We start from the raw sequence: 26,215 nt of genomic DNA, 5'->3' as shown, positions 1-26,215 counted from the left end.
TCCAGCCCGTGGCTACCGACCTGTGCCAGGGTGGCCCCTATGGCGAAGTTGGATGCGTCGACATGTACATGGAACTCTTTGTCCCAGTCTGGGTATGTCAAGATTGGCGCACCCACCAATCGTGATTTTAACTCTTGAAAAGCCTCTTCCTGGGCCGTCCCCCAAACGTACGGCTCCCCCCTTCGTGTCAGCTTATCAAGTGGGTATGATACTTGGGCAAAGTTCTTAATAAACCGCCTATAATACCCGATGTGTCCAAGAAATGATTTGACGCCGGTGACATCGTCGGGCGCCTCCATCTCTACAATGACTCGTATTTTGTCAGGGTCCGTCTTCAGTCCAGCCTTACAGACGATGTGCCCTAGTAACTTGCCCTGAGGCACCATGAATCTGCATTTCTTGGGGTTTAGGGCGAGGCGGGCTCGTCGGCATCTCTCCATGCATTCGCCAAGTGCGGCCAGATGTGCCTCCTCCGTGCTGTAAATGGACCAATCATCCAAGAATGCTTTGAAGTTTCCTACGGACATTTTATCGAAGATATGGAGGATTATCCGTTGAAAGGTAGCTGGCGCATTGCACAACCCGAATGGCATCCGGTTGTATGCATAGACACCATCTTCTACAACAAAGGTGGTCTTCAATTTGTCCTCCTCTGCAATGGAAATTTGATTGTATCCGGAGAATCCATCCATAAACGAATAAATTTCATGACCCGCGACTTCCTCGAGAATGGTGTCTGTGAATGGTATGGGAAACGGATCTTTAATTGTGACAGCATTCAAACACCTAAAGTCTACACAGATTCTTATCTGATCGGCCTCCTTTTTCAAAGATATCACAATGGGTGATACCCATTCACTCGTCTGGACCTTGAAGATAATCCCTAATTCCAGCATGCGGTCAATTTCATTATTTACCCTGGCTGCATAATTTTTGTTCATTCTATATGGCCTCTTCCGTACGGGCACGGCTCCGGGAACCAAAGGGATCCGATGTACACAAAGTTCTTGTGGTACCCCCTTGAGGTCCTTATATGTCCAAGCGAACACGTCTTTGTATTCTGTAAAGATTTTGAACGCCGCCGTCTTTAAGACGGGATTCCAGTCGTCGCCGACTAGAATATTTTTCTGTTCTGAAGTTTCTCCAAGGTTTGTAACTTGAAGTGCGGATTCTTCATACCTTATGGGCTTACTTTTGTCAAACTTGTGCGCTGGTGCGTCATCCACAGGGACATCCCCTTCCTTGTATTGTCCGTACTCTGGCGGAAACTCGTTCATGTTAGGTCCTTCAATCCCCAACATATTGCACCCGTACAATAATTCATAGTCTTCCATTTGCCAATGGAAGAGCCCTCTCAAAGAATCTGTCTCATCCTCAGAACAGGCTTGAATTCCTAAGATGCCTTCATCATTTGGTTCCCTGCCCTCCTTCCCTTCGTCGGTATCGTCTCTGTCGGACTCTGACTCCGACGCCAACTCTTCACTGACCTGTTGAGTTTTGAGGTCAATGGTATACCTTCGGCCAGCCTTTTCCATGGACAAGGTGTTTTTCTTCCAATTGTGATTTGCTTTGGCCGCCACCAACCAGCCTCTGCCGAGGATGGCGTCGTACCCCTTCTTCTTCAATGGGATGACCACAAAATTCAGGACGAATGGCTGTGTTCCGATCGTCACCTGTTGCGCCATGAGTGTGCCCAGCGGCTTGATGCCGTGTTGGTCTGCTCCCAATAAATTAAAGGTGGACGGCCAGAGAGTAGGTTTACCCAATTTTTTCCATGTTTCCTCTGGCAAGACATTTACTCCCGACCCGCCGTCGACAATTGTGTCGGTCAGGATGGTGCCCAATATACCCATTTCCACCACTGTTGGGTGTCTACCATTGTTGATCGTCAGGGTTAATGGGTCTGCTGCTGTCTCGCCAAGGTTGTCCTTGCCATGTATTGGTTGGCCTACTGGGGTTACTATTGCGGATTGCAACAACGTCGCTCGCAAGTGCGGCATACTTTCCAGGAGGTCCTTCATTTTGACAGGTATCTCGACCTGTAACGGTTGGTTTATAATGTTTGTTTCTCCTTCAGAGCGAGAAGTACCCGCCAGCTTTTGTGCACCCTTGCTCCTCAACATCTCCTTCTCCAATTCCGCTCGTGCCTCCAGTGCCTTTTGTTTTTCCGTACGGGGGTCTGGATAAGTGGCTGCTTTCGTCTTGGACCTTGTTATGGCGAGTGCATCCTCCGTTTCTACATTCAATAGGTTCACGCCAGATTTGGGACAATTGCCATCATCATGGTCCCCGGGACCGCACCACTTGCAAAGTTTTTGTGGTGCTTCCTCCACCGTACAGTCTCTAGCGAAATGCCCCCAGTGATTGCAAGCTCGGCATTGTATCATCGGCCGCCCTTTAGCGTCGTATTGGATTCGGCTTCTATTATTCGTATTGTTATTATTGCCTCTTCCTCGCCTGTTGTTTCGGTAGCCGCCAGACGAGGCGTTGTTGCTCGCAGGCTGGGACGTGTCGGCTGACGCAGATGGTTCTGCAAAGAGAACCTGTTGGCTACGAGTCCTCATATTGTACGGACACTCCTTGGTAAGGTGTCCGGCAATCTGACAAATATCACAAAATGCTTTTTTCGGACAAGACCCCTTGGTGTGTCCGTCGGTACGGCAGTCCGTGCACCATAACTCCCCTTCGTCGCCCTTGCTTGTGCTTCCTTTTGTTGCCTTTATCTCTCTCATCATTCGCTCCATATCTTTTTGGAGAGCCCGTACCTTCCGATTAGAGTCGTCATCACTACTATCACTTTTGTCCGAAGAGGAATCATCGTCCGTCGAGGATTTATTTTTCTTCTTCTTGGACGTCTTCTGTTCACTTTCTAAATCCATTGCCCTGTTATAGGCATCCGAATATGAAGAAGGGGGTACTATCTTCATTTTTCGTCTAAGGGATTTCTTTAGGCCTTCCACGAACCACCGTTTTTTCAATCCGTCTGCCAGCTGGTTCTCCATCTTTCCTAGCAGCTCTTTGAGCCGCCGGCTGTAGGTTCGGACAGTCTCGTCCTTCCTCTGTTTCGTGCCGTAGATTTCGGCTACGATCTCATTATCGTCTCTTAGGAGACGAAACTCTGCTTGAAATTCCTTCTTTAGGTCTGCCCATGTGCCAATTTTGGCCTTATCCGTGTCCGAAAACCAGTCGATGGCTACGCCCCTCAGTGTTGCGGGAAACTGTGTTACCCAATCGTCCTCATCGGTAACACCATTCGCTCCCCAAATTGTTTCACACGTGCGACAGTGGCGGACAGGGTCTTCTTTCCCATCCCCATGGAACTTTGGAAGTTTTTGTTTTTGTGCCATACCTTGCCTTTTTACTACTGGTGGTGGCTGTTGTCCTACTCCTGATGGGTCAGATCCTATAAGGGGTGCTTGACCGCCGTGCCCCGGTGTCCCTCCGACACTCCTAGCAGCCCCGGTGTCTTCTCCCTCTACTGCCTCCTCCCCACTCCTTGGAGTTTTGCTAGCCTCTGGTGTGTGTGGCAAGTCCCTCAACTCCCTCAACTGAGTTTGGGTACACTCTATCCTGCGGCGGGTTTCCGCAAGTAACTCCTCCCGACTCCGTGGGTGGCCTCTGGCCTCACCGTCCCCTTCGGAGCGTTCCTCCTCTCTTCGCTTATACCTCTGTCGCCTTTCTGCTTGCTGTTCAAGGATCAAGGCACGTTGGGCTACTGCACGTTCATCTATATATTGTTGCTTATTTTTGTCTTTATTCAGTGTATTGGGCATTAATTCCCAGACCGCTTTAATGACATAAAAAGTAGAACACTTTTATTCATTCATAATGTGGAAGACAAGTTTATGCCAACAATATGACATAATTATTACAATAAGTGTTCTTTATTCCGTCCCGTATGGGTCACGGTTCAAATGCCTCTGGCGCCATCTCGTTCTGCTTCCCGTTCCTCGTACTGTTGCAAAATTTCTTGGCGTCGCTCCTCCCGGGCAATCTCCTCCAGGCGAGCTTGTTGTGCCAAGGATGCTTGTGCTAGCAGTCGAGGGAGATGGTTCATCAACCGATTCACCTCTGGACTCACTTCCAACGCTGTCCACACGGCACTTGGTGGGACTCCTGCCTCCGCCGCCTCTCGTCGCACGTGGGTCTGAATGGCTACTTGGAGTAGAATCGAAAATTCTCTCGTCGCAGTGTCTTCTCCTATATAGAGTTCTGTTTGGGCATCGTCGACCTCCGGATTCACCTCACCAACGGGTAGGCCCATTGTGTCTGTGCGCCATCCGTGTCTCCGTGTCTCCTGTTTCGAGTTCGTGTCGGCAACGGCGCCAAATGTTTACCTCACTGGGTAAACAGGAAGAATACAGAAATCGGACAGCAATGTGCAATGCAAATACAAAAGAAGTACCAGAATAATCTTGCCATTAATGTCAAAGGATGTTCATATTATATCCGTCGTCAACATTACATTACATCTGACACGGCTAACATTACATTTCTCAACACCCGAAGGTGGTACAATATATGACTGCCGAAGGGGTGCGACCCAACCGTCGCGACTCCAACTACCTACCCGTCGGCTAACTAACTATTGATAATTAACATTACTAACTATACACTTTTTCCCGATAACATTGCCAGAGATCATGAAGGTCGAATACTAGGGGAGAAGTTTGAATCATTAGGGGTGGCTACTAATAACTTGGCTGAGTTCCAGGCAACCTTGCTTGGACTTGAACTGGGCCTAAAATTAAAGACAAAAAAAGTGCATTTGGAGGGTGATTCTCTAAACACCATCAACGGTATCTGACAAAATCAGACCCCAAATTGGAAAATCAATAGATGGTTGGCTCCAATCAGAACTCTGATTGGAAAATTTTCAGACTTCATGCTCATGCATGTGTATAGGGAAGGAAACACACTGGTAGACGAAATCGCCAAGAAGGCAGCAAATGAGAATCATGGGTTGGCAACAGGAGAGGGAAATTGAAAAATAATATGAAGTGAAAGTGATTTGATAGATGTGAGATAGGGTAATGAGTTGGTGAGCCTCAAAGAGGTGGCAAGACGGAAGCATTAAAGGAATGTACAAGGGCTCGTGTGACACGTGGTGAGATGGAAGACATGGCATCCAAACTAAATTTAGACAATGTTGTCATCAAGTATAGCAATACAATTGCTGAAGGAAATGTGTGAATTATCCCAATAGTAGATATTTAAGGTTAAGTGGCAAATTGGGAAAGATCTACCCAGACAACGGAAATCATTAATGTGAAAGGCACTACGCCTTCATGATGTCGACACAAGGCAGACAATTATAAAATGGCGGAGGCAGCGGCAGATGAGTCACATTGAGGTGTCTGTCTCTGCGAGCTGAAAGGAGAGAAAATGGACACGTCGTGTAATGTCCCCTATTAGGACTTAACTTAAAATTTGTCTACATGTTGGATATAACAGATCTGAATTGGATTAAAACCTGATTTTAAATCATGTATCTGCTTCTTATCTGATCTAAACGTTGTCTTCTTTCACTGATTGCTGAACTTATTTGGAGTTGATGATCTTAGGCCAGTTTGGAATGTGTATTCCTTTATCGGCTGCTACAATCTTTTTATCTATTGAAGTTCTTCTCAGAGACTGATTGCTTCACAGAAATAATCAGCAGAGCCTTTATCAGTTTGATATCATAAATCTATGACTGCTCTATTATGAGTCTGATCTTAATTCGCACTTGTTGCTTGATATGACCTTTTTCCCAGTCTGGATTGATGTCCTCTTTTATTATTTGCTGAAGATGTTCAATTCTGATTGGATGCCTTTTACTATTTCAGATCCGAATTACTAATTTCTCTTCCCCCCTTTTTCATCCCAAATGAAGTTCTCTAATCCCCCTTTTATATCTCATGTTTGAGGGAGTCACAACTTTTCATTTCATGCCTTTTGACCATTCATTAAACTTAACTAAATTTTAATTATATTAAATTTTATTTTATATTTTAATTATTAATTATTATTATTATTACTAAATCATATTTCAACAAGGGGACATTACACATCGATTCTACTTGAGTCGACCAAGCAACAGATGTCCTTCTTGGGGGAGGTGACCAATAAAAGGTTGGTGGCTATACTCGCCATGGATCACCCCTCAGTCATTCATGCAATAAAGACCATTCTGGAGAAGGAATTTCTCTCGACCTCCACCGTCACAAGTTGAACACAGATGTGACTGCTATGTTTCTGGCTGTGGTGTTAATGGCAAGGGAGCCAAAGGACGAAGCCAAGGTGTAATGCCACAAAGTGTTCAAGCATGCCTTCCTAGGCGAGATTGATGCGGTGTTGGACAATGTGGACGAAAATCTGCACATTCCAATGACACAAAATTAATACATGTAGAAAGATAGGGTTGGGGAGGTGAAGAAATTTCCCCTTATTAGCACCCTGGAGCCAAACATTTTGGTTGGGCGTGGGGGAGAAATTGGTAGGAGTATTGTCTTCCTGCACAGGCTGAATGGGATTCAGATGGTCACGAAGAAGGCTAGGTGAAGGAGTACATGTAGACGAAGGGATTGCTGGAGGAGAATGAGGCACAGCCGGACATGGACCTAGATTTTGGGACACTTATACACGAAGAGGAATGGGTTGAAAATGACATGCGCGACCCCGTGGAGATGGCGAGTACTGCGGCTCATGATGCTTGTGGACCAGAATGCCCTGTGGTGGCCAGAGCCTTAGCAATCAAAAGTCTAAAAGATGATGACTAGCTTGGTGGACCATGGAAATTCTTTGACCAACGAAAAGATATTGTATTTTCAATTTTTTTGTAGTTTTTTGGATTTTTGACAATACATGGAAAATTATAAATGCAATACAATAAATATAGAACTAATAATAGTTTACAGACTTCTGATTATTAATTGCAGCAAGTAAAAATAAACAATAAAGAGGATTCTTGATAGAATTAAGCCGTTCAAGGCTTACCAGGAGTCCAATGCTGGGGTTTGAGGGTAGAATTTGAGCCTGGAATGAAGCAGTGACTGAACCAACCACCTCCAGCTGCTACTAATGGCTGCAAATGACTTTATTTAACTCTAGGATAATTACCAAAAACTAATATTGAAGAATTATGCAGACCCAGGTGGAATTCCAAATTCTTGCCAGGCAAGATCCCCAAATTATGTCTCTTTTCCTCAAAGAATTGCTACTACTGCCCAAATCTGATATTTTCTTCACACCAAACCAACTGTGATCACTTATTAATATCCCACAATGAATTCACACACCAATAGTGGTGCCAAAACCCTTTAGTTTATGTATTAATGGATTCCCAAGCAAGAGAATGGTACGGCTGGCCAAGGGAGCTGTACGGCTGGCATTTGTAGCTTATTTCTTGCTGCAATCTCTGATCCAAATGCTCAGATCTTATATTACAGACCTGACTATGCTGTGAAGAATGAAATCTTGGAGGAAATCGAACCCCAAAGTCCAAATTAACCTCTAATGGTGCTGCCGTAGTGAAGAGGGAGTGTGGGATTTCGTCCACACCACCTAAATCTGAAAGAGTCACGTCCTCCAAAGGCTGCTCAGGCAAATTCGTGCTGCTGCAAACCTCCACAATCCAAAGGATGCATAAAATTCATAAAACTCAAGCCAATAATAATGAATCGCCTCTTCTCAAAAAATGGCTTCATAAACTCATCGAACCTCCACAAGGCATATCCAAAGATGCTAAAGAATCTTATTCTCCCTCCATTTGAGTGCTCAACCTCAAGGGTGGCTTCAACATGAAATTTGACCACCTTTTAAGTTATTAAATTGCCTAGGGAAGAGGGTCATGTAACTTTTTAAATAAAGTTACTTATTGAATTAATTAGCAACTTATAAGTTACTTTTATTAACCTTTTTCTATAATTAGAAAAAAGTAACTTTATAACATAAAATTATAAAGTTATATTATTATAAGTTCACCAAAGCAAAATATGTCTAAACAAAAGACCCCTTTGGCTAAACAATCATCCCCTTACACTGTGAATTCGCCTGTGGGGATGGATGTCAGGCAAATTCAAACATCAATATAGCCACTAGAGAAATGGGGACATGACAAAGATTCAAATTGTGTGCATTGTATCAAATAAATTTATTGATGCATAGTTTGATGATAGATGCTTCCTACCAAAAGATGCAACAGTGCATCTTTTACAAACAAACTATAACTCATGACACTATCATGTTACCTTGCTGTCTCAGCACCTTGAGGAGTGTGGAAACTATTTATAAGCAAAGCTGTCGCAGTACCACTAGGATATGTGAGTTTGTAATCTATGACCATTACCTGCATCATCAAAAATGCAACTTCAATAAATACAAAGCATAATTCCTACTCACTTCTATAATCAATGAATGAAAACAGCACGATTAATCAGCAATTATGCTATATCTACAAGATTTTGTTTAGTATATTGCATATCTAGGTGAGCAAATCAAAACAATCATGAAAAAAATGTCTAGGAAGAAGAGTAGTTAAGGTATCTTTAGTATCATTAAAAGTAAGACATGCAGGGTCGCTAAAACTTAAAGCATCCTTCTGTCCCTTCTAGTCTATTTCCCCCTTATAACTGCAATTCTAAAATGTTTACAGATCGAATAAGGAAAAGTGTTCCGTATACCCAAGATGTAATGAGATGCAAGCTGTAAAACACAACTAATTACTAATGTCCCTGTCAAAGTCAAAGTAGTTACTTCTTGCTAACATATATTTTCCAATTGCAATAAAAAAGTAAAAATTGTATACAAATCAAAGAGAGCTATTCAAGGATCCATTGAAGTTACCTGCATGCAATCTATGAAATATAATTAAAGCATCTTCCATACCTCCAACCTATAGGTACTCTGTAGCTTTTTTACAATGTTTTCACAGAATTGATTTAGACATCATCCTAAGGCTAAACTCTTACAATGCTTTCACAGAATTGAATAGGACACACAAGCTCACTTGTGATTACCTTGAAAAAAAGCTTCGTTGTAAACCATGGTTACCAGATTTGGCGGATATGGTCCAAATATGGCTGGATCTGAATTTTTTTGACTGGACAGATTTGTCTGATCCAGTCCAGCTTTTTCAATTCCTATAAAGATTTCACCGATTTTTTTTAATTGCAAATTTCCGATATTTTTTGGCCTCCATATTTTTGAACCTGGTAACTGTTGTATATAATGTAAATAATTATTTTGAATTTCATGAATAACACAAATAAGGACTTAGTAAGAAATATATACATTATTTCACCACAGGGTTTGTTTGTGTTAGGTATTTTCCCCTTTCGAATCCCTATGCATAGCCAAATAGAAATCAATTGCAAAACTATAGTAATGTTCATGAGCAAAAACAAATAGATGCTTAATTAGGTGGATGACCATTAGCTGACCCATTCGTAGAAGAGCAACCCTTGAAGTGATTTTAAATTTACCTAAAAATGCCATGCAATCTAAATTATTATTTTTTAATTTTGTTTATATTTTTATACCATAAAAAATTTTACACTCTAGGTGCTAAATAAAACTGCTTATTTAACAAACTATCCTTCTATCAAAAAAAACTAAAAAGTTATACCCAATGGTGGTCTGTTATTCCTTAACAAATCACGTTGCTCATCATGAGTGAAGTTTCTTACTCCAAAACTTGCAAAAAAAACTCTACGTAGGTTATTAGTAAGGAGTTTAGTGAAAGAATTTGAGGCTGTCAAAAATCATAGCATCTTTATTCCTTTTTCTGTAAGAGTAATCACTTGTTCCTTTGTTTTTCCATTGAATCTTGCTTTGCCACTTCTTCTCCATTTCATCTAATTCTCTCTATGTCATGGAAACAGGTCCCCAAGATCCAAGTGATGTCCCGAACATCCCAGGGACCTAGGGATTTGGAGGGGACAACCCAAGCCTATCTCCCTTTTCTTGAAGTTTTTTCGAACATTCCGTAGAAATCTTCTAAAATAGGTACATCCCCTAATACTCCCTTTTTTGTGTTTTGTGGGGTTTCTTGGCATCCCTTGGCCTTCCCCAAGATTTTATGGCATTGCCAACATAAAAAACATAGAAAATCGTAAAAATTAGAAACATTATAAAACAAATAAATTCATCGAAGGAGGAAGAAAGGAGAAGAAGAAAAGGATGAATTTCTAGAGATATAAAATGTGTGATGGTTTCCAATTCTAAATTTATTGCTCAATAAACTCGTCCTATGCATTATGCAAAAAAAAATGGCACCTCTCAATATAAATCATGTTTCATATTATCTCTATGATTATTGGTCTATCCAATGGATTATGAAATGAATGTATCGTTATTGTACTTAACTCTTTGATATTGTACTTAACTCTTTGATCATTCAGAAATATGATGTTTCAACATTCCATTTATTTTATGATTTTTTTTCTAAATTTAAACTATGTAGAATAATTTTTAAGATTCACATTTCAGATCATACATTATGCTCCCTCATTGGGATGAGAAAAATATGCTAGAAAATTGCAAGAGTAAACAAATATAAATAGAGATGGGAGAAAACATCTAGGAAAGGCTGACAAGAAACATAAAACTGTAGTATGAAATAAAAATTAACATCTGATGAAAGGATAAAAGTTTCAACTTATTTTGGTTTACTTTATTATTTTTTGGTACTTTTGAACTGTTTGTGTAGACACCCAGTTTTGTCCACTTAATTAAATGAATATTCAGTATTTATTTGATTATTTAACCATCGTTCAACTATTAATTAAATTAATATTTAATTAATTCATCCTAACTATGTTCTCCTATTAATTAAATAAATTATTCAATTTATTTGATTTAATTCACTTAACCAAATTCAAACAATTAATTAAATAAATAAAGCATATTTGTTTAATCAACCTCCCTCTCACATTTAAATAAATCTCATCTCTCATTAAATCCCTAAAATCCCATCTCTCACATTTAAATAAATAAATATTTATTAAATTCCTAAAATCCCTCACCCACTTGCACTTTCTAGAAAATGCAAGTTGTAATTTAACCTCCTTCTAATCATGTCTAAACCCCTATTATTAGCCTAATCCCCCTTTAATGGTTTGCACATTCCTAAATCAGAGGTTAACCCAAAACCCATCAATTCAAACCTTTAAATAGCTTCCTTAAGTCTTCAAACCTTTCATGGTTTCCTTCTAGAGTCTTCAAGCCTTTAATGATGACTTCCTTTAAAGTCTTTAAGCCATTATTGGTTTCCTTCTAAAGTCTTCTTAAGCATTTAATGGTTTCCTTCAAGAGTCTTCTTAAACTTCTAATGGATTCCTTTAAAGTCTTCAAGCCTTTAATGGTTTCCTTCTAGAGTCTTCAAGCCTTTAATGGCTTCCTATAAAGTCTGTATGTCTTTAATGGTTTCCTTCTAAAGTCTTCTTAAGCCTTTAATGCCTTCCTTCTAAAGTCCTCTTAAGCCTTTAATGGCTTTCTTCAATTCTTCAAGCATTTAATGCTTTGTCTCCTCCTCTCAACCCTTCCCTTGTTGACACTTGTCAACATGTGATTGGCTTAAAAGAGAGCACATGGATTGAGGATCAACACTTCTCTAAGCAATCCTAACCCTTCCTCCATCAATTCAATCTCAACCCTTCATTTGCCCATTTGCCCTATAAATAGAGCTCATTCCTTCATTGTTGAGAAGTCACAAGAGTTATCCATGCATTGTTACTTTTCTTAGAATTTGAATGTTTCTTGTAGGAATGAGTTGTATTATGTTTTATCTCTTCCACTAGTTGGAATTGCTATTTAACCTCTAATATTTCATTTGCATCCTCATTCAACACTTCACATAATCAACCATCTCCCATCCTCCATTTGACATCCATTTGTGCTAATGCTCAAGCTGAGGGCATACTTCACATAGCAGCAGGATCTTGGAGAGGAGGAGGCCAAGGAAGAGTCATGGCATAGGGAGCATCATGGGGAAGTAATTTCGTTTTATTTATTTCCTAACTAACCCCTTGTGTTAATCTTCTTTGATAATGCTTTGGATGGATATGACTTCATGTTTTGCTTATGGTTGAAAGCTCTTACTAACATGATTTCCTATTGGTTTATGCTAACCTCCGTTTTCACAGCGTTTCAGTTTGTATTCTAAAAATTCAAATATTAATTTTATACCTTATTTTAACAATTTTCCTCCATCATCCCCTTGCCATCCCCAAAATCTAAAAAAAAAAAATCCAACCCCTAAAGCCTATCCCCCCATACCTAAAACTTCAGGAAACACTATTAATTATCTACCATTTGCAATAGATTACCCATCCACAATTAACCTTTCATACAACAACTTGGGAGTTGGCTATTTCATTTTGATTTTAAGATCTAAAGGATTTGGTTGGGAAGGATTAATGGGTAGACAATTTCTTGAGTGAGATACCTTGACTTAGTGTTGGTACATGAGGCAATCTACGACCATTATCTAATGGGCAATGTTCCAACAATCAATTGAGTCAAGATGTTGTCATGACAAGGTTTAGAACCACAATGTAGCAAGCAAATTAATAGGCATACTAGAAATCAAATGAACAAGTTTGTTGTAACATTGAGCATTTTGACTTGATGCGAACCCATGCATCACAAGACATTGTTTTGTTTCTTTGATTGGTAAGATCCCCTCAAGATGACCTTTGTCTTGGATGCCATAACTAAGGCGTATCTCTTTAGTCAAATCTATTTGAGCCCTACACTTGGCCTTGTCCATTAGAGTTCACAACATGCAGCAAGTTGGATGTGGTAATTTACCCAATTTCAATACTTTCTCATTCTTCTAAGAATTTAAACCTCTGTAATGTCCCCTTTTCTTCGAGTGATAATTAATTAATTAAATGTTAAATAGTCCTAAGTCCTATGGGATTATTTAAATTTAATTAAACAGCAGCTGGACATACTTTATTTTATAAAGTGACGTTATAATAAAGTCAATGACAAATTATAAAGTAAAGTCACTTTTGAGGGGAAAAGTAAATTAAGAGAGAAATAAAATAAAGTATTACTTTCAAGAAGGAAAAGTATTATAAAAGGAGGAAAAAGTGCAATGAGGATTCATTCTTGAGTTGTTATTTTCAAAGAAACTTTTCTTTGAGAGCTTGAGAGCTTTAGCTTGCAGGTTCAGTAAACCCTAGGACGGAAACCCTAGAGGTTTTGGCTATTTAGACGGAAACCCAGATCAGCCCACTTGGTGAATTCATCTCGGGATTCACAGTTGCACATCATTGATCAGTTTTCATGGAGATTCAATGATCTATCTTGCATATTTTTAGAGGGTTTGTTATTTTATGTATGGAGGCATTCCGAGTATGTGTTACTTGATGGCATTAGGCATCTTTTGATTTATAACAGCAGCATGCGTTTGTAAACAGTAATACTTTTCTATATCAAAGAATACCATTGGCTTATTTAGATTCTCCATATTGTTGTCCTCAATTTTTTATTTCAAAAATTGGACTATCACATGGAAATTTTTATTAAAAAATGAAAAAAATTACTCTATGGCACGCTTCCTGAGGTAAAAATTCGACCCATCCTTGGACTGGATCGATTGTTGATCCATCCCCAAGCTACATTTCGAATTTCGTCGCGTTTCGAGTCCGTTTGCTATGTTTTTGCTTCAATGTAGGGGAATTTTTCAATAATTACCAGTAACTGGTAATTTGTTTTTTAAAACCCCCTTGAAGCTTTTGGTCTTGTAGGGGAATTTTTCTCCAATTACAAGGGAAACTTGTAAAAAGGGTTTTAAAACCCCCTTTACTAGTAGAATGACTTAAGTGTTTTATAAAACTTATAAATGGGTTTTGACTTAAGTGTTTTATAAAACTTGTAAATGGGTTTTTAAAACCCCTTTACATGTTTTTATGACTTAAAGTAATTTTTTATTTTTAAATAGAACTTGTAAATGGGATTTTAAAATCCCTTTACATGTTTTAAATAAAATCACTTGTAAAGGGAATTCTATTTCCCTATTACAAGTAATTTAACTTGTATTTCCTTTTCTAAAACCCGAAATTTGCCTTAGAGGCAAAAATATGAACATTTTGAAAACTTCTTGTTTCATTTCTAAAACCCGAAATTTCTCCCATGCCTTTGCAAATTGATTTGGGTTCGAATTTTTTGGAGGAAAGATAGGGATTCCTTCCAAATGTAGTTTGCTGCAACTTTGAAGGATTCAAACCCTTGTTCTACGCATCTATCAAACTCATTTTCGCCATTTGTCTTCTTCAATGTTTTTTTTTCTGAATCATGCATTTGTGCCATTTGCCATGGTTTGGAGGTTCGAATCTACCCTTTCCTAAGGCGTTTTTGATTTAATCATAAATGCGTTGGATTTCAAGCTTCATTCAAACCGTTTTGTGCGCATTTTAGGGAATCGATTTGCAAAAACGCCCTAAAAACCAGTCACGTTTTTTGCAAGTTTCGCACCTTTCTCATTCAAGGTATGCTTTCAATTCTAAATCATTTTTGCTTTCTCTTGTATTTAATGATGAATCAAATCATTTTCGAACTACTTCCTTGGCATTTTTCATGGCATTTTTATTGCAAATCGGTTTTTCTTTGGTCACCATGCGTGGCTAAGTTTCTTCCTTTGTTTAAATTCTATTTAAAGGGTTTCATCTTCCATGTTTGGTTGACTCTACAAAAGCTTGGATCTCTCCTCATCTTTTCAAGGTAATTTTTATTTTTGTATTTCTTTCTTGTTTCTTTCCTTGCATTTTCTTGTTTAAGTTTTGGTTTTGTTCATGTTCATATTGGGTTTATGAGAGGAAATTCCCCATTTTACAAAGAAATTTGTAAAGTAAAAGTTGTTCTTCCCCATTGAAAATTCTCCTTTTTTACTTGCATTCGGGTTTTAGAAACCCGATTGCAAGTAAGAGGAAAATATGTGTTCTTCCCTTTTTTGGACAAAGACTTAACCTTCTTTGATCCAAAAGATCAAGTTTCAAAACAAGAAAAATGTGTTCTTCCCAATATGTTCTTCCCAATTTGCAATCTTGCCAATTTGCAAAGAAATTTGCAAGTGTGAAAAGTTCTACCTCAAAATGTGTTCTTCCCTTTGTTGGACAAAGACTTAACCTTCTTTAGTCCAAAAATCAAGTTTCAATGACGAAAAAATCAAGTTCTTCCCAATTTCGGGTTTTGAAATCCGGATTGCAAGTTGAAAGTCCTTCCCATTTTGGCATGACAAAGTTCCAAGTGATCTTCCCGAAATTCATTTTTACCTATCCGCTTCCAATTCCCTCATCCGTACATATCATCTTCGTCATTTCCCACATGCCTAAATACACTTTTTTCCGTCCATTCCTTCGATTTTCAGTTTGTAAATAAGTTTGCATTTGGATTTAGAAAACCAATTGCAAATGTGTTCTTCCCAACTTCCAAACTGAAAATTCATTCTCCTTCCATTTATTCATGCTTCGTGTTTTGCAAGTATAATTGCATACGGAATTTAAAACCCGATTGCACGTTTGTACTTCCCTCTTGTGTACTTGCAAAACATGTTCCAAAACCCGAAATAAGTCCAAAGCTTATTTTTCCACCTCTTATATCTCCTCTCACAAAACCAAAATACGAAAGTTGAACTTTCTCATTTGGAGGAGTGAAAATGTCTAAAGATATTGACTTTGATAGTGCCTTGATACTCTTGGATTTACATTGCAACATTCCCAGTTGTTTCCAGATGACAGATGTATCATCATCTCCCACTCCAAAAAAGATGAAATACAGGTATGATAAATACCAGAATGAAGTTCCGCAGTCACAGATCTCCTCCTCCCTTGATCATATCAAGGATACTGAGATAGGGCATGTTGACATGTCCGAATTCATACAAAGGATTGAAGATCCGAAGGAGGGTGATATGCAACGGTTGCTGGACAGCCATATCCATCATGCCGCATCCTTTCCAGTTGCTGCCCTAGAACCAGAATTTATTCTAGCATGTGCTCATCATTTTCACAAAGAGACACGAGTCATTAGAAATGATAACGGGGAAGTGATCATTCGCCTAGATGCAGAAGCTATAGAGAGGGTTTTCAAAATACCTTCCGAAACCATTTATATAGAGATCTCCAAGCAAAGTGCAGCTGAATACTTTGCCAAAAGGGAGAAAGACTGTAAGCGTCATATCAACAAATGGATTCATGAACCTCGCACTGCGCTTACCAGATGGGCAAAGTTATATCGGTCTGATTTCAAGAATGAGATCGGTGATACTATTACTCTTCTTAGCAATATGATGGGATTGGAGCATTCCAATGTTTTTGAACCTTGGATGTACCAATTTATTATGTTAGTAAGGCAGTCTCAGCACATCTGTTGGGGTGAAATCATCAATGATGCTTTGTGTGAGCAACTTGCAGTCGTCCCTACTACCTTCACCTTCTACATGAATTCATATCTCGTGTATACTGCTGCGTCACTTAGACATTTCCTAGGTCTTCCACCAGGGGTGACCGCATGCTTGTACCGGTTTGGGAATACTATGATCAGTTGCCTCTAAGATCGAGTAGGTCTCATTTCAGAAGGGTTCAGGACGCTTTCTTTGGTCATTATTTGTGTCAATTTGACAAGAACCTGAAAAACAAAAGAGTCTCAGATGAAGCATGGGAAAAGGTGAAAGAATATGGTTGTTTGTTTCTCCAATTTCCAACTTTAACCTACATGAGAGTTGGATGCTATGGCGGGCAGCCTTACATGCTCCCACAGTACCCAACAGATAAGATTATTCTCATGGAGTTGGGAAGGCAGATCATGGCTGTGCATACACACCAGTCAGTTAAGCACAAGGTTGGCATGGGTATTTCTTCCAACAACCCATTGAAGATTGGTCAATATTCTCTAATGACTTCAATCAAGGCCAGAGCTATGGAGACTGAGTTGCAGGAAATCAGACTCAAAAGATTCAAAGCTAGAGCTGATTTCGATTACCGAGGCATGAAGGAGAAGATCAAGAAGACCTTCATCCATGTACACCGGATAGAAGATATCTGGGCTGATCTTCGTACCGAAAAGGAAATTCGCAAGATGGATTACTGCCGACTCACTACAGAACAGATTGTGGATCTAAACTTCGTGAACATGCCACAACGTATGATTGATGATGGTAACGTTCTTGATCCTGAGTTTGTCAATCAGAATGTTGATGAGGCTCCGCTTCCTTCTATCCACTGGTCCCACAAGGAAGGCACTTCTATCTTGGATAGATTCCAGTCAGTTCTTGCCAATACCAATATCTGGCTAAAGAATAATGGTGTCAAGCTCATTAAGATTAAGGTTGGGAAAGAAGATGATTCTACAGGTCCTCTTGGGCGGAAGTCTGAAATTCAACTAGACAACAAAGAAGGTGCATCCTCTTCTAGTACGAGGATTAAATTGCGAGTCAGCCGTGCAATGGTCCTTCCTCCTCAGGAAATAACAGTTCAACGCAAGGAGAAGCCACAGTTGGAAATTCATGTGATTGATCCTGAAGCTTCAGAGGAAGAAACTCAATCTGATAATGCTCCTCAGTCACTTTCTACAGAGTCTCCACATAATTCTCTTTCTTCACTTCCTATTGAGGTACCCATGTTTCCTCCTGTGATAGATGTGAGCTCACAATCTGCCCCTTCAGTTTCAGAATCTCCGCAGAACGTCCTCCCACTTTCAGCAGCAGAACCATCTCAAGGTCATCCTCAGGAAAATTTGTTGAATATCTTTTCAAAAGATCCTTCATATGTACCTGTGTCTGATATTGATACTTCTATGACCTGTTTTGATGAGTTCATAACATCTTCATCACATCCTGTCGTCACTCAGCAGACTATGGTGGCTATCCAGACGGACACTTCTCCCAAGGTCACCACTGTTATTCAAACAGAAACTGCTTCTCCCTCTATCCCAGAATCAGAGTTAATGGCTTTACCTCCATGGCTCAGTTCCTTCACTGCAAAGAGAAAGAAGCAAGTGATCTCACCTGATCCTTTCGACTACCAATCGTTGAAACAATCAAAACCTAAAGCTGTTAAGAGGGCAAAGACAGTTTCAAGGGTGATCGTTGATGAAAACCGGATGAGAGTGGCAGAGATTGCCGAACCAATATCAGATAAACCAGTTGAAGAAATGCAAGCAGCTGATTATTGGATCATCAAAGTTCAACTGGGTAAGCAGACTCATGAGGTTGTCAAGCACGATGCTCAACAAACAGTGGCTACATTGGTACAACGATATGATGAGGTGTTGACCAGGAAAGATCAACTGGAAGTAGAGAATCAAAGACTCATGGCAGCTATCCAAACTATTACTCAACCTTCAAGTGGAGAAGGCCAAATACCTATTTCTTCCAGGGTCAGCGAACCAATCCAAGGTATCGAGAGAGCCGCCCAAAAGGTTCAAGCCTTAGACACCTGGGTTGATCAACTGCATGACTTATGTTCACAAGTCATAAGACAGGTATTTGAAACAATGGTTAAATTGGAGATCATTGAAGATAAGTTGAATCAAATCTTGGGTGCTTTCAAACTAAATTTGGAAAAGGTTGAGGGAAATTTAGTTTCTTGGCGAAAGATGCCTCAACATCAGTTGGGCGTTCTTCAGGTGCATGACGTGATTCCTTCCAGAGTCACGTACATTGAATATGAGGAACTTCTGGAGAACAAATCTCTTGTTCTCAAATCACTCATTGAAGAAATTGATGAAACCTTAAAGTTGCGTGAAGCAGTCTTTCAAGATGTAACCTCCCATTACAAAAAGGCATCCTGCGACATTTTAAATCAGAATGATGAGCTGCTGCCCGAGGAAGAAGTTCTTGCAGATCTGCAACTCAAGATTCATGATGAATGGAGAAGTGAGCAATTCTTAGTCGATTCCATTCAAATATTGATTAAGTATCAAACTGAGTTGCAGGAAATCCAGTCAGCATTGGAAAAAGGCAATTCCACGCTATGCCAATGCCATGATGTCGTCGTAAAAACTAGGGTGGTGGCTATGAACACTCATGAACCAGATCTTGATGAATTGCAGAAAGTTATTCAAAAGTTCAAATTGTTCGTATCTTCAAGAGTTGGAACTTAAGTGTTTTTAACACTTGTTGTAAAATTTTAAAATTGTAATTTCAGAATTGTAGTTTCCCTTTCGGCAAGTTGTCATCACTTGCATTTTTGTAAGTGCAAGTTGTCATCACTTGCATTTTTGTAATTACTGGTAAGGCAACTACAAGTTGTGTCCAATTAGGACTGTAGTTGAAATAAGTCTTAGTTAGTTAATGAAGTCATAATTAGTTGTTGAATAGGTCTTGGTGGTTGAGGAAATTTCTCAAGTTAGCTAGGATCCTCCCACCTTTTTCTCAAGGCTCCTCTCCTATAAATAGAAGAGAGGGTCCTTTGTAATCTTTATCTTTTTGGGAAAGCAAGCAAAAACTCTGCCAAATTTACAGCAAGAAGTCTTTGAGCTTATGTATGTGAATTGAAGGTTTTGAAGAAATAGTAAAGAAAGATTACTCAAGTTTTGAGTCTTTGAGCTACAAGTTTGAGTTTCATTCTTTTTATTTATTCTATGCAAAGTGTTTCTAAAGGAGCTTAGTCCAATCTGATTTGAAGTCTTTGAGCTACAAGTAGAGAAGATTAATTAAAATAGGAAATCTCTAGAAGGAGCAACAAGTCTTTGAGCTTGCGTCTGTTCTTGAGAAAAAATTATTGTTTGATAAGAAATAGCAGCAAGTCTTTGAGCTTGCATTAGTTCTTGTCTTTGTGTTAAAAGAATAAATTATTCCAATCTTTGTGCTGTCATCTTTTATTCATTGTAAAATTTAGTATAGCAAAGGGTAGATAGGACTTTCAATAGTCAAGTCTTTGAGCTTGATATTGTTGTCCCGTCCCGAAGGAAGTGACGGAAGTCTTTGCGCTTTCAGGAAACTTCATTTCCTTTCTCTCATTTTACTTAAAAGTGGTTATTACTGTTCATATTCAATCGCTATCCTTTTCTGTGAAGAGAAAAGGATATTGTCTTTCTTAAAGAAAGAAGGAAGACTGTTGTACCATCCTGTTTTTATTTCAGTTTTAGTTAGATAGGGGGAGCCTTCCCTTAATTAGGAGAGTTTTTACTCGTGTGCTGTGGTTGAAACCACAATTTTGTATATTTCCCCAAGTGTACAAAATTTTCAACCAACACATATTACATTGATTTCCTTGAAAATCTGGATTGTTGATCTTGCATGTTCAATCTGCATGTTTGCATGTCACAATATTATATTATGATGAACAAAATATGAGCAAAAATGAAAACCCATATCAGATTTGAAGCAATATCTGAGTCTGGGATATTTCATGGGGATCCTCATTGAAAGTCTCATGCTCTTAACATTTGAGCTCAATACAATTGAAAAAAGTTAGAGTAAATCTTAGGCAGAGCTTCAGCTCAAAGTGAATGTGAGAGTAGGCTTGGGTTTGTCATATCATAGATTCTTTCCTATGTGCTTCACAGTGAGTAATTCAACCTGTACTTCCACATATCCCCATGGTTATTTTGAGGCACCAAGGATGTTGTGGAAGTGGTACCTTGGTCAATGGTAGAAAACTCAATATTTTAGTCACCCTAAATGCATTGGGCATGTCACAAGAAATTATTGTTACAGAGGATTCTTAGGGCAAAGCTCAAACTGTAAGTGAGAGTAGACTTGGGTTTGTCATATCAATTATCATAGATCCTTTCCTATGTGGTTTACAGTGAATAGTTCAACCTATACTTCCACATATCCCCATGGTTATTTTGAGGCACCAAGGATGTTGTGGAAGTGGTACCTTGGTCAATGGTAGGAAACTCAATATTTCAGTCACCCTAAACCCATTGGGCATGGCAAAAGAAATTATTGTTATAGAGGATTCTTAGGGCAAAGCTCAAACTGTATGTGAGAGTAGGCTTGGGCTTGTAATATCATAGACTATTTCCCGAGTGCTTCACAATGATGAGTTCCCTACTTCCACATGTCCCCATGGTTATTTGGGGCACCAAGGACATTGTGGAAAGGGTACCTTAGTCAATCATGGGAAACTCATTATTCCCCAAATTATTGCTATAGAGAATTCTTTGTATTAAGTCTTGACTAACTTAAAGAGTTCTTCAATAGCATCGCACATTTGCATTATTGAACAGCCAAAATAGCATTTATTTATTAGCTTTTTCTTGGCACAAGAAAAATGTCCTTGTGCTGAGGATTTTTAATCAAGTTAGGGGAGACATTCTAGCCATCATGTTTAAAGCATACAAATAGAATCTTTAGTTGAAACAAACCCTTTAGAGTCTCTAGAAACTATTGCTTTTTTACTTTCTTCTTAGATGCCAAGATCCAAGGATTAGCAATTTTGCCAAATTTTCCCAAGACTTAATAACTGCCTCATCTTCTTTGAAAATGGCAAGACCTAGCTTTCCACTAAAGGAGAACCTTGATGAGTTGTATGATATCCAAGTTACTTGCCATTGCAACACAAACAGACTAATATTGCATAGAGATGCAGAGAATATTTGTCACTCACGTTAACCACTACTGGTTTCTTGAAGAATTTGAGCATGGTTTGCTTCTCTAATGACAATTTCCCTTCATTATGTCACAACAATAGTGTTTAATTTATAATATGCATGAAAAACTTTGTTTCAAATTCACTACAACTAATAGAACAAATTCTACAAGTAATAGAACAAATCCCATCCAAGCAATGGTCTTGATTCTGAAATTTTCAATCATTATATAATTCATATCTTGTTATTTTGAATTTAATGTATATAGCTATGATCACAAACATGGAAACATAGACTTTCCAGATTGATGGCTATAATGGTATGAAGGATGATAAAGAATTATTTTAAAGGATCAATCTTTGGCACATAAGAGGAATCAATATATGAATAATATGATAAAACTTAAAAGTACTACTGCACCCATAAGTTTAAAATAAACATGTGATGAGAACATCTGCAAGTCTCATTGAATTGGAGAAATATTCAACAAAAACAAAATTTGATAGCAAATACATAGAACCTGGAAGCTTCACAATGTGATGGTTCTAGCTATACTACAAAATGTATGTCTTCGAATAATATCTTGTGTCAATTCCTGAACCGTTGAATAGTACCTGAGCCTAGAATGTCATTACTTAGATTCTTGGGTGAGGTAAAGTGGTAAACAATTAGAGGTTAGGAAGAGTTTTTTTATGGAACTCTGAAGCAGATATCCATCCATCTAGTTGACAATGTTGATTTCCCCTATGTGTCAGTGATAGTTAAATGCAAGAAAACCATCTTAAAAATTGTCTCATGTGCATAATGAGTCTAATCCTTAAAGGACGTCATCAACCATACTTCATACATAGGAATATTGTAAGATAATGTAGTCCATAACCTTTGCAACAAGCAGTCTGGATTAGGAGTCATCTTAAGCCAAAGGCATGTAGAAACCCATACCTAACTAAAACTAATGGGTATACAGTATCAGCTATTGAGGTATAGGCTTCCCAAAAGGTACACTAAGTCAAGAAAAAAAAACCTAAAATACTATTCATGGAAAATCATTGCCACCGTGTAAATGTAAAACTAATTGATCATTGCAACAAAGTGCTCTAAATCCCTTCACCTTAAAAATTAGACATGATTGATAATTTTGGCCTCATGAAGAAAAGAGTTCATTAGATGAACTAGTTTAGTGTTTAAAACTCTCTTATACAATCTCTTTAATAATCTTAACTACACAAACTGAAAAATATAAGTCAGTACAATTTCAAAAGGCTTCAACAAACTAAATAAATGTGTAGAAACTGATCTACCTCAAAGCATTAGGAGCCTCTTGAACTACAAAGATATGCAAACTGAGAAACCCATAGGTCTTACCTTTCGAAGGGGAACAACACTGAACAGGCCCAAAAAGCTGACTGCAAAAACAAAGCCAATCATCCAACCTAAGGAGGGATTCTTAACATCTTCAGCCCTATTGCCTGGGTAGTCGGATCCAATCAAATTGTATGTTGTTTTGTCCATTGCAATTAAGTATGACCCAAATCCACCTGATACATATTGTACAAAAAAACAAACATATGTCAAACCTGATCACAAAGGAAAAAACTATACTCTGCCACTAACTTCAACCCATTACAGATGCTATGAAAACGTGATTTGTTAGGTACCCAAATAACATCTATGTCATACTTAATAATCCTAGGCTCAGGTCAATTGTGACATTAATGTGAGAAGAAATGAAGTGTGACATAAAAGAATATGCATAATATCTCTGTAGAATGAAGAGAAGATTGAGAAGTGAGCCCTTCCATAATGAATAAATTCACACCACAACTGGATTAAGGATTTATTCTAAGAAATTAAAGATATCAATAAAAGTTCGTTGTATCCCAAATTAAAAACAATCGATGCCCTTGGAAATTATATTAAGTATGATGTATCAAATGTTGCAGAAAACATCCTTCCTCTAGTTCTAAATTTCATTACAAATGATTAAGTAGAAATATTATATAAATATAAGGCAGCAAAAGTCATTGAAAATGATGAAATGCAGTAAGTGTTAGGTAGGTGTACAGGATCGAAAGGTTCGCTTTAATTTATGTTGCACCAAAGCAAGATATTTCTAGTCTGTGAGTGTTGACTTAGTGTTGTACATAAAATCCACTCCATATTATTACATGAAAGGCAACGAATAGACAAATAATAACTCTGCATAGAAAAAGAAGCATGATCATGTAGAGATATCTGTTATCATATAAGTTAAGAAATAAACCTAAAACGATTTGCACAAACTATGGCTAACGCTAAATCCATCTATACACAGATTTCATTTGAAGTGCATCACAAATAAGATATCTAGTTTGGAGTTCAATTAACCTATCTTATCCAATCTATCCCTCAATTAAGAATGTGGCCTTTGTAGAACTAAAGAAGCCTTCCATGTGTCACTTGGTAGTCTCAAAGTAGTCTTCTGTGGAAATATTTTTTTTAGTGGCACATGGAGGTAGACCAGTTGGTGAGCCTAGACCTCCTAATGAGATAAATCATCAGTGTCATTTTAAGGATATTGATCACTTCACAGTTCCAAAGAAGACTTCAGAAAAGATAGATACTTTGACTGCCCTGAATTAGCCTACGGAGAAGGTGGAAATAAGATTATGCAGACCTCTAAGCTTTTTTCTTTCATACAAAAGTGAAGTCAAAATACAAACTTGCAAAAAATCTTAACAAGCGAAGATCATATATTATGCATTATTCATTAAGTCCAAACTGACAAATAGTAGAGCACTCTTCTTCAGATGAAGGGATGAATGATGATTCTTCTAGAGATGAATTGTTTTTCCATGTTGTCAACATAGATTCGTTTGTGATCCTTCTATACCCTCCAAGGGTAGTAAATCAGCTAGCGCTGATTCTTTTCATGGTAATGCTTTGGTTGTAATTTGGTGAGGTTTAAATGCATCCAAAATGTATTGGTTCAAACTTACTTCAGAGAATGTACTATACATGAGGTGGAGTTTGAAAAAAAGAACAAAGTATTGTTGATCTTATTGAGATGGTTATTTGAGCCGAGAGAGCAGGTCTTGGTCATCCAAAGGTTGCACTACGATGTGGTTCTCATGATCCTTCTTCAACATTCCTTAATCTTCTACCACCCGATTGTGGACTATCAAGAAATTCTTCAAAGCAACCACATAACATATATGCATCATCTACAACTAATCTATCTCAGCATCCTCATTTTAGAGAGAATAAATATTTGAAATTTTCATTTCATTTTGGAGATAGGAGGCATTCTACACATCAATCAAGGACTAAATCTCATTCTAGAGAAAGGAAGCATTCTACATCTCAACCATACCAAGAGGGAAAGATGGCATAATTCAAGGATCAACTTTGAATTGAAGATCTGGAGCTCCTTATGTTCTTTCTTATGGAAACCATACATGAGGATCAACATAAACGAGGCCTCTTAGCACTCATCATTGATTATTATATGGTTATCTTTGATTGATAGATGACCTTGAGCTTGTATGCAAGCCATGTCATGGTTGAATGTGCATGTGCATTGGATCTCTGAAATTGGTTTTATATAGAGAGTTGCTGATGACTTCTTGATGGATGTTTTGTAAGACATGTTGGCATATTGTGAGCATGTCAATTCCACATGGGAAAATTTCAATGAGATGAAATTTATATCTAACAAGCCTTTCACCTTATTGAAAGGCTTTACTATTCTAGGAGGACGTCATTCTTGCTGGAACATTCACTTACTCTCATTTGTTGATACTTGCATCTTATTGTTGATCTCTTGTTTAGCATGCTAAATCATTCTTGATTATCATCTCATTTTGTAGCAATGGCTGAGATAGTGAGGCATGTGTTGGTGTAAAGATCCTCTAAGGATATTATCTCCAACATTTAACATTTTGGTTAGTGATTGGGACTACATCTACCTATGCACCATTTTCATATTAGGATCATTTTCTTGATATTGTCATCCTTGGTTGCTCAGTGGATGGTATTTACTATTTATGATCAGAGATATTTTCCGTGGTTGTTCCTTAAACCAATGTAAAATGTCATCCTTGGTTTCTTTATAGATGACAATGATGACTTGATTTAATATCAGGCTTGGTTGTTTTGTATATTTTGTATGAATTTATCTTGGAGATGGCATGTTTAATTTGCAAATAAATGGCCTTGCCTTTTCATCCTCCATTCTTGCTTACCTTGCAGATGACTTTGATGACAGAGGAATTTTAATTATTGCTTGCCTGGTAGATGGTTTGGATGGACTCATATCAAGTATTGTCAACTGCTTGCTTCTATATCTACAGTTACCTCTTAGTGATCATACAATACTTTACAAATCTGCATACTAAGACTTGTGGGACTCATCATGAGATGGCCATGAAGAGGTGCTTTGGTGCCAATGTTGGTAATGTGATAATGGGCCCTTTTTCCAAATAACTTGAGTAGGAATGATGGGATGGCAACCTGTTGGTGTTTGTTTTATCATTCACCAAACTCAAAATAAAATGCCCAAAGACACTCTATCCTCTCTTGAAAAATCACCACGTATGCTAAGATTGTGAGAAGATCATATGGCGATTCCAAGGTTTCTTTTGTCAAGTCTTGACGTGTGGATAAGCTCAATGGGCGTTGCGATATGTTGGTAATACACAAAGGG

General features: G+C 38.4%; 1 protein-coding gene across 1 annotated transcript in view; it reads right to left on the bottom strand.

Moving 5' to 3' along the window:
* The window catches only part of LOC131075816 (probable metal-nicotianamine transporter YSL6), a 242,704-nt gene that overhangs the window by 173,022 nt on the left and 43,467 nt on the right, over positions 1-26,215 (bottom strand). The window contains exons 2-3 of the mRNA XM_058012717.2: positions 22,897-23,069; positions 8,232-8,329 (exon numbers count right to left, since the gene is read on the bottom strand). Of these exons, the coding sequence (XP_057868700.1) occupies positions 8,232-8,329; positions 22,897-23,069 (271 nt within the window). The remainder of the gene's footprint in view (positions 1-8,231; positions 8,330-22,896; positions 23,070-26,215) is intronic.

This window comes from Cryptomeria japonica, chromosome 10 (genome assembly GCF_030272615.1).
Source record: "Cryptomeria japonica chromosome 10, Sugi_1.0, whole genome shotgun sequence".
NCBI lineage: Eukaryota > Viridiplantae > Streptophyta > Pinopsida > Cupressales > Cupressaceae > Cryptomeria > Cryptomeria japonica.
The sequence above is the reverse complement of the archived record's forward strand: the minus strand, read 5'-3'. Positions and strand labels throughout refer to the sequence as shown.